The 13804-nt window shown below is 42.9% G+C and overlaps 1 protein-coding gene across 5 annotated transcripts in view; it reads right to left on the bottom strand.

Annotated features, from left to right (window-relative positions):
* Nucleotides 1–13804, bottom strand: part of LOC100692222 (SLAM family member 7) — a 32345-nt gene that overhangs the window by 7479 nt on the left and 11062 nt on the right. For all 5 annotated transcript variants that reach the window (XM_019359422.2, XM_019359425.2, XM_019359424.2 and 2 more), the window contains one exon: nucleotides 7008–7310. In XM_019359422.2, the coding sequence (XP_019214967.1) occupies nucleotides 7008–7310 (303 nt within the window). The remainder of the gene's footprint in view (nucleotides 1–7007; nucleotides 7311–13804) is intronic.

The following is a 13804-nucleotide window of genomic DNA, read 5'->3' as shown; positions in this document are numbered from 1 at the left end:
GAAAGCCTCACAGAGCTGCACATGTTCACATCACTGACAGACTGCTGGTTTCAGTTCTTTGAATTTAAACTTTATGAAAGCAGCACTTTGGTCAATATTTCTGAGATGAAGGAAAAAAGACTGGATGAGCTTTGACATTTGTGGCAACGTCAGATCAGGATTCACTGAGGCAGGAGAGGCTGTCGGGGTGTTCAGGCTGACAGAAAAGTATAACTGTGTGTCGTCTGCATAGCAACAGAGAATTCACTGATATCAGGTCCAAGGATTGATCCCTGCGGGACTCCACACAGCAGCGGGCCAGACGAGGACTCACACTGATTAATATGAATTCTGAAGTGTCGATTTGATAAAGTGAAGAAAAGCAGCAGCGATGAGCAGCATGATCAACAAGGCTGCAGACACGTCGAGCAGGAAACAAACGTCTTCACCTTTGAGTGCAGAAGTATCATTAGTAACTTTAATAACGCTGTGTTTCTGCCTGTAACTGGAATTTATTGAAGATGTTTCCTCCAACAATCTGAAGAAGCTGATGAACAACTTTTAAAGGATTTTTGGAAACAAACAAGTTTGGAAATCGTCCATTAAACAACTGAAACGGTGGGATTGTTTTTCCCAGCAGAGCAAAGACGCCGGCTGCTTTAAAGTAATCTGTAAGCAGTCAGATGATGATTTATCAGCCAGAGACAAAAGAAAATGATTTAGGAGAGGTGATGTCACTGACAGGATGAGGTGTGCATGACGAGCTCTGCAACGTTTCAGTATCTGAAGACGTGGGAGTGAAAGCAGAATGAGGAGGATGAAGGAATCTGCTGATGGCGTCAAACACGAAGCCCGAGTTTGTTTTCATTAATCAAACATGAGATGTTTTCACGTCTTTGACGAGCTGGTTCTGTGTGATCAATAACTCCTTTATATGGAGAATGAACATGAGATCAGGCTTCTTCCGTCTACATTCAGCTTTTCTGCACTTTGTGTTGATGTGATCACTGATCCAGGGGGAAGGATTGATGATTGGGACTAATCTGACTTTGCAGTAAGGAAAGAAAAGTGCAGAAAACCTGAGTGCTCATTAAAGATGTGAGATTTAGATAACAGTCGATACAGAACTGTGTCAAAGAGCATGAATGTGTGATCGCAGGTCAGACATGTGGAAGGAATTTAGAGATAAACTGAGAGTAAATCCAGATCTGAGGTTTGGGGCCGGTAACATGTTGCATTAAATAAAATGATTTTTGTAATGTTAATAAATCCTGTATCAGGGCAGTTAAATAAATCATCCATATGTAGATTAAATGATTTGATCAAAATAAATTTTTACAGGTCAGAAGAGATTAAAGAATTAATTCAGGAAAAATTTGCAGGATTTCGGAGGTCATCAGATTACAACACGCCCTCATACAGACTGGCGACCTCTACAGGTTGGTCCCGCTCTAAGACAGCTGGGATAGGCTCCACCCCCCTGCGACCCTGGAAAGGGTAAGTGGAAGAGAATGGATGATTACAACACAGTAAACTGGATCTTTACATGAATTTTAATGGTTAGAAAGTTGGAGGAGTAAAAAGAACCAGAATTAAATGGGACACAGTTTAGATGATCCTTATAAACCACTGGTGCTCCTCCACCATAAAGACTCCATCACACAGTGCAGATCAGTACTGAGTCTGGGTGCACAACTATGGAAAACATTGGAGTTTTTCCTCTCTGTTCCTTATAATCGCAGGAATTGATAAAGATGAGGTGGCCGACTTTGACACTGAGAAAACAGGTGAAGTCGTGGTATCGGTGGTTATGCAGGTTAGCAGGTGTGACACGGTTTAGTAGTGATGGTGAGAAAATATCAGTAATAACATGACTTTAGGCGACACGCTGGTCTGGGCTCAGTCCTACATGAGTGAAAGGTTAATTCAATGATTGTGGGCAGATTGAACCCCAGAGGTTTGGGTGAAGCGGATCTTGTTTCTAGGTTCAGGGCGCTGGAGGACTGTCTTTATTCCTGTAGCAGCCCTTCAGCCAAATGTGCAGCTGGTGCAGATGGCTGAACAAAAGCAAACAGGGAGAGGACCAGGAGACTCTTCACAAGGTGCACAAAACCTTGTTCGATGGTCTCCAACTGACTGTTTTTAAGTCATTAGTGCTGAGTCTTTGTGGTGAGTTTTCAACAGCTGTAATATCCTCCACACAGGCGCCATAATAGCAAAAGGCACGGCCACCATGTTGGACTGTAGAGGTGCCCACAACAACACTGTGGACAGGCATGGCTTTGAGGAGATGGCAGATGATGTGGACCTCGCGGGCACTACAAGCATTTGAGGTTGGAGATGCAGCCGTCGAGGCAACAGGAGTGGCAGGAGTAGTGCTCTGGAGAGAAAAGCCTGGATGCTCAGCTTGGGTGTCATGCAGGTGTTTGCACTATAGCCAGGTAACTGGGAAGAGAAATGGCAAGGAAGCCCAGGAGAGGACACAGCTGCAGCAGCCAATCACAAGAATCGGCAGGCTGACGAGTGAGGTTAGTGAGGCATCCCTGTCGGTGAGCCATTCCCCTCCTCAGTGCCGAGTGGCGCCTGGTTTAGTGAGGATGTAGATGGAGTACCACCCTTATTGTCCTTTACCACCACCCACACATCTGGGTTGCAGGTTGCAGACTCTGGACTTTGACCTCGCCCCTGAGGAGCGGTCACATCTCATCAGACATAGATAAGAGATCGACTGAGACGACTGGCCCTCCTGTAGATGTGGCTGAACTGGTTCCAGTGGAAAGTGGTTTGTGAGCAGCTGGGACTGAGCACCGAGTGAACGGGGAGCAGGTTTCTCTACTGAGACGCGCAGTTCAGTTGTCGGGTATCGTCTTGTAAAAGTATGTCAGTAGGTAAAGCCCACAGACAGCCGTAGCTTCAGGGCAGCAAACAGTTAGCAGACAAGCTAAAAACAAGGCTAGCTAGCATAGCCCTGGTAACAGACTAACAAAGTTTGGAGGTTCGGCAAGAAGACGTCTCAGTCTCAAAACCACCCAAGAAATAGTAAAGCCATAGAAAACACATGTGGTTTGTCCTGTTCAACAACCTGCCCACTGTGGGCGTTCACAGGGATGTTTGCTGGCAAACTCTTTATAATAAAGAGAACCCGATAAAGAGTAATGTGACTATTGTGGGGAAGATGAAATAAGAGAACATTTTTTTAATTTCACTGTCATAAAAATGCAGATTAGAGACAGTGATTTATTCCAATCTTAAACTGGATATCACTGATATACTGAACAAGCAGTGAAAGATGTCAGGACATCTTCTATTTACTAACACATGCTGCTTGTTCAATAGTATTTTATGTGATGTCTTTGAGGGCAGGGGCATAGTGCGGTAACGTGTTTGTGTAACAACCACAAGAGTGTGGGAGGAGACAGCGGTGAGAGCTGTGCAGCAAACAGCACAAACACAGTGAACAAAGGAACAGTGGTGTGCATGTGTGAGTCTGCAGTGGCAGACGTGATAAAAACAGACGCTTTGGTGTTTGAAGTAAAAATCTGCCAAAATCAGCTCTGTGATGACCTCCTGCAAAAAAAGGGAGGAGCTAAAATGATCTCTCTTTTTGAGGATTATTCTGGTGCGTACTACAAACCAACTGGTGGCAGTAAAGTCCCACACTGTCTATTGTAGACCATGTGGGTCTGCCCACACCTCCCCATATGAACTGTAAGGGTCTGTTTGTTGGGTAAGCAGCGATCCTGGAGCAGAGCTTTGGATTTTAGGTGAGCTGCTCTGATGTCACAAACAACACAAATTCTTTTTGTGCTCGTTTCCTTCAACCAGCAGCTTCTGACTGTTCTGTTCAATCATTTGTCTAAACAAACTCGGTCATATCTTTCCTGTGAAGCTCTGTGGACTCAAAACCTCAACTTGTGTGGAAGCCTTTCTTCTTCCTCTACAAGGAAACAGATTTTCTTCCTGTCTCAAATGATTGGTGTTACTGGTTAAATTACCCACAGGTGACGTGATGATGGTGATGAGAGAAGCTTTACTGCAGAACTGTCTGAAAACAAACCACACGAGTAGGTAGGGCTGGACTACATCATACCGTTCACGGTAATACCGGTGTAATTTTGGGCAACGATAGGAAAATGAAATATCGCGATAGAATGTGGGTAAAACACGCATGCGCAGTGCCTTTGTTTACATACGCACATGGCGGCGACGCAGAATGAGAAGAGCGAAAGTGGATCGTTAAATGAAACGGATGAACCAGAATGTGTTTGTAAAAATGCTGCGACTTCAGTGGTGTGGAACTGGTTTAGCTTTCGTCCGTCAGATACACAACAAAGCACTATTTTTGGTAGCGCATGCTAGCGGGCCGTCGTTATTACCGTGTTGTTTGGAAAATACGGCGCACTTAAAATCAATCCTTTGATTTTTCTGAAAATGGACAGTGTCCCTTATAATCCCGTGTGCCTTATGTATGAATTCTGGTTGTGTTTACTGACCTCGAAACGATTTTATGTACACGGCGCTCGAAAATCTGTCAGATGTTTCAGTACGACTTTGCTAAGCTACGAAGCCACACCGCTTGGTGGATTGTCGGAGCATTACGGCTATCGTAGGCAGGAGCCTCGCGGAGTGATACGTACTGTGCTTCAACATAATATTACCGTATTGTGTGTGTATAACCTCTTTTTAAGTTTTGTGGATATTCTACATGGTTATGCTGAGGATATGTCGGCCAGTTTCCACTGGAAATGCCTTTTGGTTAAACTGTCAGTGAGGAATTTGCATTTGCACTGTTAATTTTTTATATAACTTTAATGCACATAAAAAACAGCTGCTTGTTTAAGTGAAAATACATTGATGGGTTTTTTGCACTAATAAAGTTGTGGAGTTGTAAAGTATTTTGTCTAGTGTCAATTATATCGTCAGTTATATCGTTATCGCAAATTTTCAAATGTATATCGTGATAAATATTTTTGGTCATATCGCCCTGCTCTACGAGTAGGGATGGGTACCAGTATCTGATGCCATGATGGTACCGGTTCTGACATAAACGGTAGTAACCAGACCGAAAACCAGCGCACATTTTGTGTTTGTTTTTTTTCCCTGAGATGTCATACACTTTGGATTCTAGCCAATCATTTTACGTTTCCAAGGATAGTAGGCGGGCCCAGGTATGTATGTTCTTTTAGAGCAGAGCTACAGATTAAAAATGCCGAAGGCGAAGCGATCAAAAGTCTGGCTGTACTTCACAGCAAAAGATGCAAACTCAGCAGCCTGCAACAAGTGCTTTAAGCTGATACTGTGATACTGTCAAAGAAGGTAACACCTCAAATCTGATGAAACACCTGGCGACATATAGCATTTTTTAAAGCCGAGAAATGCGCCGTGTTTGATAGCTTGCTGCGAGACCTCACACCGTGCACATCTACTGCAGGTGTGGTGCCTGTTATTGGACCCGGAGTTAGCAACATCCCCCAAGAACCCGAAGAGTAGAGTCCTGGCCCCTAGCCCTGCCAGTGTAGCAGAAATGATGAGGATGATGATGTCAGCAGCAGCTGTTCTTCCTGCGTGAGTAGCTTCATGTTGTTCGTGTGCAACGTTGAGTAGGCTAACCACGTTATTACATTAATGCATGTAAGGTGAACTAGCAAACACCGTCGTAGTTACATGCGGCTGTCTTCTTGTTTGATGGCAGATGCTCCCTTCACCCTGGCCAAAAAGGCTAAAATGACCAAAGAAAAAGTGGAAAACAGTTAAACATGAGAGGTTTTTGGACAAAGTTTGTGTTTTTTCCATTGTTTAAGCACTGCTTCCAGCCAAGAGTGAGACCATATATGCCCTATAGCTGCAGAAAAGGCTAACATTGTTATCTTTTTACAAAAAAACAGCTAAACATGAGAGGTTTTTGGACAAAGTTTGTGTTCTCCATTCTTTAAGCACCGGTTCCAGCACTGTTTAAGCACCGGCACCATTTCAAAAGTACCAGTTTGGTACTGGTATCGGATAAAACCTAAACGATACCCATCCCTACAGAGGAGAGACAGCAGACGGCCAAACCACCATTATATCCATTTGAATCTCATTATAAAGGTTTATGAGGCATTTCTCAGGTTTCCTGTCAAACTAGCATCACTATCAGTAGAAGATGCTGAAGAGGACACAGAAGAAACAAACGCTCTGATTCAAATCCTCATTAAAGGAAGAAAACAACACAAAGACGGGACATTATTCTGTGTATGGGAGCGTTCCCATAACTACATGACTATCGTTGGTTTCTATGACACAGACAGCAGCTTTGTAGTCAGACACAAACATTACAGCAGAGTGTGTTGCTTCATGAGTGGAAACCACAGCTTGTGTTTTGTAATGTGTTCCTCTCACAGCAGCAGCCACAGGAAGTCACCATCAACAGCAAACCCATCAAAATAAAAGTGTCTGTTCTGCTTTTTAGGCTGTGTAACACTGTAGGCCATACAAGACTGACAGGTGGCAGCTGGGCTGTTCAAATATACACGTTTCACTGTAAGAAGTAACTGTTAATGCTTCATAAAGAAGTTCAATACCTTAGAAACTCACAGGGTGCTGTGCTGAGCTGTGATTGGTCCATAGTTAGGCACTAGTGGGAACATGGCCAATGAGGCTTTGTGTTACTTCTCTGTGGATTAACGTGACCATGAAATGGGAAACATGTTCAAGTAAACAGGAAGTTTTGTGTTTTGTTAAAAAAAAAGCTGTTAAATAAAAACGTGTTAATTTCAGTTGTTCTGCAGGATTTTCTAAGAACAGTGTTTAAACTTTCTGCTTTGTCCTGTTCTTTCATTCACTTTGTACAGATCAGTAATGTTGGTGAAAACACTGAAGTCAGAGCTGATTCTTCCTTTCACACCAGACATTTGTGGGATTATAAGAACAAAAAGCTGTTTTTATTCTGAAGTGATGATACGACCAAACTAATGAGGAACATACAGACTGAGGTCACATATGAAGCTGTTACACAAAAATATACATACCAGAATAAATATCAGACTTACCGTACACTGTCAGCTTATATGATGATGTGAAAACGTTTCCTGTTTTAGAGTCGACAGTATAAATCCCTGAGTCGTTCCTCTGCAGCTCTGTGAGTGTAAAGAGTCCAGAGTTTCTGTCCCACTGAAGTCTGTTCTTGTAAATGTCCTCTGATAAGTCAAATATCCCGCCTTTCACATCAGCAATAATCGTTCTTCCATATAACAGATATCCTTTCTCCAGCACAGGTGCAGGTAGAGTGATGTTTCCTCCCACAGTGCCCGTCAGGTTCTTCTTCACTTCCTCAGAAGCAGAAAATCTCATCACTGTAAAATATGAAGAGATCCAACAGTCAGTGAGAACTTTAATGAAAGTGATCAGAGATCTTACAAAGAGCCACAGAAAGTAAGTGAGGATTAAATCCAGGCAGCATGAAGCACGAGGAGGGTGAGGCTGATACATGTGAGCTGCATCAGTGACAGCAGGAACTCAGCCTCACACATTTTACACAAATCACAACAAGTTCTTACTTTTTGATCTGGTTGTGACAAACTAAACATTTACAGCTGCAAAAAGGTCGTTGGTGTCAAATAATGTTCAAATCTCATGAAGCCACATTTTATTCACAATAGAAGATAGAAAACATTTCACATGTTTAAACTGAGAGAGCTCATTTTTAATCTGATGGCAGCAACACGTCTGTAAACGCTGGACGGGCTCATGTTTCCTGTCTGTGAGCTGAGGACAGCAGCTGTTCGGTTCAAGCTGCTCATTTAGTTTACATTTCAACATACAGAGTAAATTTGATGTCTGAGGTACACATAAATGTATTTGGATTATAGGGCTGTAATATGAGTTTATTATAGTGAAACAAGAGTACCAATAAATGTGGACAAACCCTAATTTAGTAAAATGAAGAAGAAATAGATTTTAGAAAAAGAAAAACATAAAAAGATATCATGCACATGCAAAAGCAGCTAAAAGTATACAGGTCAAATCTGTCAGCACAACCAGCTTGAGGAAGTTTTTACACTAAAAAAAACTGATAACTGTGAGCTGCCTAAAAGTATACAAGTATACACACGTCAATGTAAAAACTGAGTTTTCAAAAATCTCCACCCTGGCAGGAGTTTTTAAAAGTCTCAGTTTCCTGTGACCAAAAACGCCGTTCACGAAGAGCGCAAACGCATAAAAATATGTGTTTTCAAAAATACCCATGTACGTGTGGATGTAGCCTGAGGGCGTGTCCAAATTCACGGGCTGCATCCTTCTGAGGACGCATTTGTAGACTGATTACGTCACAGCGACGCGACGAAGGCTGTCCAAATTCGTAGACTCCTCCGAATGCAGCCGACAAATGCTGGGGCATAGTTTTAAAATTACTCTTATTAATTTTTCTGGGTGACAAAATAAACTCTTAACATATTTTCAGGTGAGAATGTAGCTGTGGAAACTTCAAATATCTGCTCGGTTTATCAAGATGTTGCATATTTGCTAGTGATGTGCGATACCACTTGTGATATTCTTGATTAGGGTCTTGAAAAGATCAGAAAAGAAGGACGTGGATACGTGCTTTATTGAACAGCAGGACATCACACACTAACTTGTTGTTTTCTTAGTGGTGCACAAACTACCCTTTTTTGTTATACGTTGGTCAACCAAGAACTAGCCCTGTAACAGGCACTTCTGTATTTTACCACTAGGGGGGGCAACAATTCACTATTACACCACTCATTTCCTTTCCGATCTGATAACAAGTAAAATTCAGGGTGGTATCGGCGATACTGATCCAATACCAATACTTTGTACATAAACTTTTTTTAAACTGTATCTTTTTTATTGTATCTCAAATTATGGCTTCATAATGATTACAGGACGTCAGATTACTTGTTCTTATCACTTGATGCAGAATTATTATATAGAAAAACAAAACAAAAAAAACCTGAAGTTGTGCGCTATTTGAGCACCTCGCCTGCCTGCAGCACTAAAGTACTCTTTGAGAGACGTCTGTCTCGCCCTAGCAGCACCTGTCCTTCTCCTCCTCTTTAGTTTGCCTCAACATACGCTCGTCATATTCTGTGATATGATTTACTCTGAGGTGTCTGACGAGGTTAGTGGTGTTGCCACAACACCTCACTGTCTTGCCACATGTATGTCTGCACATAACATTCTGTATTTTACCACTGGGGGGGCAACAATTCACTCTATCACATTCCTCCCCTTTTAGATTTGTAATTGAAATAAGCAACCCTTTAAAGAATGTATTTCACTGCCCCCCCCGAAAAGAAATATTCTGCGGCCCTTACGAACAATGAACAAATGTAGCCATTACTTTTATTATTAAACTGTTCACTTCTAAAATAACTGGCAGTAAATAACTAAAACATAATTCTACATTTTCAAAGATTCAGTCTCTTTGGGGGAACTCTGCGTCTCTCTGGGTATCTGCGTTCCACAGATGGGCTTTGGGTGGTTTCTGGGGTGGATACTGGTGGTTCATCGGTTGTCTGTTTAGGGTGTTAAGGGGTGTGATGTTAAAATCCCAGGTGGACTTGGTGGTATCTCTGGAACAACACCGTCCATAATCACTTCTGGTCATCCCTCTGGAACCGGTGAAAATATAACTGGGGATTTCTCCAAAGTCTGTCTCCATGGTAACAGGTGGTCCACAGGTATTGTGCGTGTTCTCTGTCCCTCTTGTATCAGGTAAGTAACACTTCCCATTTTCTTCAGAACTGTTCCATGAGTCCATTTTGTCCCCCCCCCCCCCCCGAAGTTTCGGATACGCACAGCATCTCCCTCCGAAAAAACACGAACAGGTTGGGTTCTGCAATCATGGTGTCGCTTCTGCTCAGACTGTTTCTGTTCAATGTGTCTGCTTAGTTCAGGCTTCAGCAGGCTGATCGTTTCAGGATTTGTACTGACCTCTCTGCTGCCCCGTGTGATGCAGGATGATAGGCAGGAACAGCTGTGTGTCTGATCCCATTTAACTCCAAAAACTGATTGAATTCCTTTGACACAAGTTGAGGTCCATTGTCTGAAACAAGCTCTTCTGGAAGTCCATATGAAGCAAATAACCCTCTCAAAACCTCAATGGTGTTGTGTGAGGTAATGGATGACATAGGGAACACTTCCAACCATTTTGAATGACTGTCAATGACAACTAAAAAGTACGGCTTGCCTTTTTCACAAAATCAATGTGAATCCGTTGCCAGACTCTCTCAGGCCACTTCCAAGGATGGAGTGGTGCAACGGGTGGTGACTTCTGTACAGCCTGACAGACTGGGCAGCTTTGAACCAGTTCTTGTACATCACCATCACAGCCTGACCACCACAGGTAGCTGCAGGCTAGTGCTTTCATATGACAGATACCTGGATGTTCATGATGCAGATCTTCCAGTACTTTCTGTTGGTAAACTGGTGGAATGATGACCCGTTGTCCCCAAAGAACACATCCTTGTTCTGCTGACAGCTCGTGTCTGCGTGTAAAGTAAGGCTTAAGTGATTTGTCTTGCATATAACTCGGCCACCCATTCATGGTGTAACTCCAGACCTTGCTGAGGATTGGATCCTTCATGGTTGCTCTCTCAATGTCTTTAGCTACTATTGGTAGCTCTTCCACATGTGAGAAATAGAAGATACTCCCTTCCTCTGCAGTGTTGTCTGGCGTATTCCGAGGTAAACGTGAGAACGCATCCGCATTGGCATGTTCAGCTGATCTTCTATACTCAATGTCATCATTGTATGCCATTAGAATAAGAGCCCAGCGTTGCATTCTTAGTGCAGCGAGTGTTGGGACAGCTGACTTTGGCCCTAGTATAGCCAGCAGTGGCTTATGATCTGTTATGAGGGTGAATTTCCTTCCATACAGATATTTATGGAATTTCTTTACTCCAAAAATTATGGCAAGGGCCTCTTTTTCTATCTGGGCATACTTTCGCTCAGCTTCAGTTAATGTTCTTGATGCGAATGCCACAGGCCTTTCCTTTCCATTTTCCATGACATGAGAGATGACCGCGCCCACCCCGTAAGGTGACGCATCGCAGGCTAACTTCAATGGCAGATTTGTGCTGTAATGCACCAACACTTTGTTCTGCAGAAGTAGACTTTTTGCATCTTTGAATGCTTTTGCACATTCCATGGTCCAAATCCATTTAGCATCTTTTCTCAACAGGTTATGCAAAGGCTGAAGAATGGTGGATGGATTTTCCAAAAATCGACTGTAGTAATTTAGAAGACCAAGAAAGGACTTCAGTTCAGTGACGTTTGTTGGTTCTGGTGCATTTGCTATGGCTGCTACCTTTTCCTCTAAAGGATGCAGTCCATCCCCGTCAATACGATGTCCCAGGTACTCCACACTGCTCTGAAGAAAATGGCACTTGGAAAGCTTCACTCTGACACCATGCTTCTCCAGACGTGTGAGCACTTCCTCCAACCTCTTCAAATGCTCCTTTTCAGATGAAGCAGTGATGAGGATGTCATCCAAAAAGCAGGTCAAATCCTTCAGGGGATGGAGCATGTGATCCATCACAGACTGGAATAGAGCCGGAGCACTGGAAACACCATAGCTGAGGCGATTGTACTTATAGAGACCTTTGTGTGTGTTGATGACCAGATACTTCTCTGATTCTTCATCTAACTGTAGCTGCTGATAGGCATGAGAAAGGTCAAGTTTACTGAAGGATGTTCCTCCAGCTAAAGTAGCAAACAAATCTTCCGTATTAGGAAGTGGATATCTTTCCTCTTCAACACACTGGTTGACACTGACTTTGTCGTCACCACATATCCTAATTGTTTTGTCTGCTTTTGGCACAGTAACAATAGGGGATGCCCACTCACTTTTCTCAACCTTTGAAATAACCTTCACCCTTTCCAACCTGTCCAGCTCTTTTCCCACAGCTTCTTTTAGTGCATAAGGAACTGGGCGAGCTTTACAGAAAATTGGTGGTGTTTGGTTTAGTGTGGATTCTAGCTTTAAATCCTTTGATGCAGCCTTGGTCATCCGAAAACACTGCCTGATGACGCTGAATCACTTCTAGTACTCCTGGCTTTGCTTTGCAAGTTCCATGGATATGGCAATCTCACATGCACGTGGAAATGTAAGATCTTTTTCCGATAGTAGCTTGTGCTGCACGGCATCAGAACGCAGCCCACTAACAAAACGATCCCTCAGGGCCTCATCCAAATATTGTCCAAAATCACATGTGGCTGACAACTGCCTCAGGGCGACAACATAGTCAGAAACCGCCTCCCCTTCTTTCTGGTTACGTTTCTGAAAACGAAAACGCTCAGCTATCACCACTGGAGTCGGCTTATAATGCGCACTTAACGCTGCAGTCAGCGCTGCATATCCCATAGTACTCGGTACCCTCGGAGACACAAGATTCTTTAGCAGCCTGTATGTATCTGCTCCGATCACAGAGAGAAACGTGCACACTTTCTTCTCATCGGAAACATCATTTGCCAACATCCATTGCTCCAACCGCTCCAAATATGGCTCAAAATCTTCCTTCGATTCATTATACTCTTCAACACGACCCACATGCATCGCCATGTTAGCTCACCAAAACTGTTCCGCTGCAGCTGTGAAGAAAAACGTCTTGTTTTTTCCTTTACATGTGAACACAGCCCTTCTACAGCCTCTGTCACGCTGTGGAAATCTTTAGAATCCTCGTCGCCAGTTGTGATATTCTTGATTAGGGTCTTGAAAAGATCAGAAGAGAAGGACGTGGATACGTGCTTTATTGAACAGCAGGACATCACACACTAACTTGTTGTTTTCTTAGTGGTGCACAAACTACCCTTTTTTGTTATACGTTGGTCAACCAAGAACTAGCCCTGTAACAGGCACTTCTGTATTTTACCACTGGGGGAGGCAACAATTCACTATTACACCACTCATTTCCTTTCCGATCTGATAACAAGTAAAATTCAGGGTGGTATCGGCGATACTGATCCAATACCAATACTTTGTACATAAACTTTTTTTAAACTGTATCTTTTTTATTGTATCTCAAATTATGGCTTCATAATGATTACAGGACGTCAGATTACTTGTTCTTATCACTTGATGCAGATTATATAGAAATAATTTTTTTTTAAAAACTGAAGTTGTGCGCTATTTGAGCACCTCGCCTGCCTGCAGCACTAAAGTAGTCTTTGAGAGACGTCTGTCTCGCCCTAGCAGCACCTGTCCTTCTCCTCCTCTTCAGTTTGCCTCAACATACGCTCGTCATATTCTGTGATATGATTTACTCTGAGGTGTCTGACGAGGTTAGTGGTGTTGCCACAACACCTCACTGTCTTGCCACATGTATGTCTGCACATAACTCCATTTACACTCAGCCATTGTTGTGAGTGCGCATGCCGGGGGCTGCCACACATTTATACAGCTGTATTTAACATATGACTATGAAAGGCAGAAGAGGAAGTAGTTCCTTCGAATGTAGACAATCCAAATGGTATCGTTTCTTTCCACTTTGTTCCTGTAAATGATAAACTAAAAAATTACCCAAAATTAATAAAATATTGATATTTTAATATGAGAATTGATTCTAGAACATATGGGAGGAATCGATAATTCAGTATCAATCCGCTCATCACTAATATTTGCAAAAGCGCTCCGACGTGTTCGGAGCCGTCTGTTACCCACCAGCTCGAGGGTCACTGAAGCCGCCGAGAACGGCACAGCTCCCGGCACATCATTTTCAGATCACCGTGGACTTTGGCTACTCAGGTTAAACGTAATATATAAGTCACTTAGACAACCTAAAAATGTTATTGTTTGGCTTCTTCAGAGTTTTATTTGTTCGTGAGTAAA

The sequence above is a fragment of the Oreochromis niloticus genome, linkage group LG6 (genome assembly GCF_001858045.2).
Source record: "Oreochromis niloticus isolate F11D_XX linkage group LG6, O_niloticus_UMD_NMBU, whole genome shotgun sequence".
In the NCBI taxonomy this organism is placed as follows: domain Eukaryota; kingdom Metazoa; phylum Chordata; class Actinopteri; order Cichliformes; family Cichlidae; genus Oreochromis; species Oreochromis niloticus.
The sequence above is the reverse complement of the archived record's forward strand: the minus strand, read 5'-3'. Positions and strand labels throughout refer to the sequence as shown.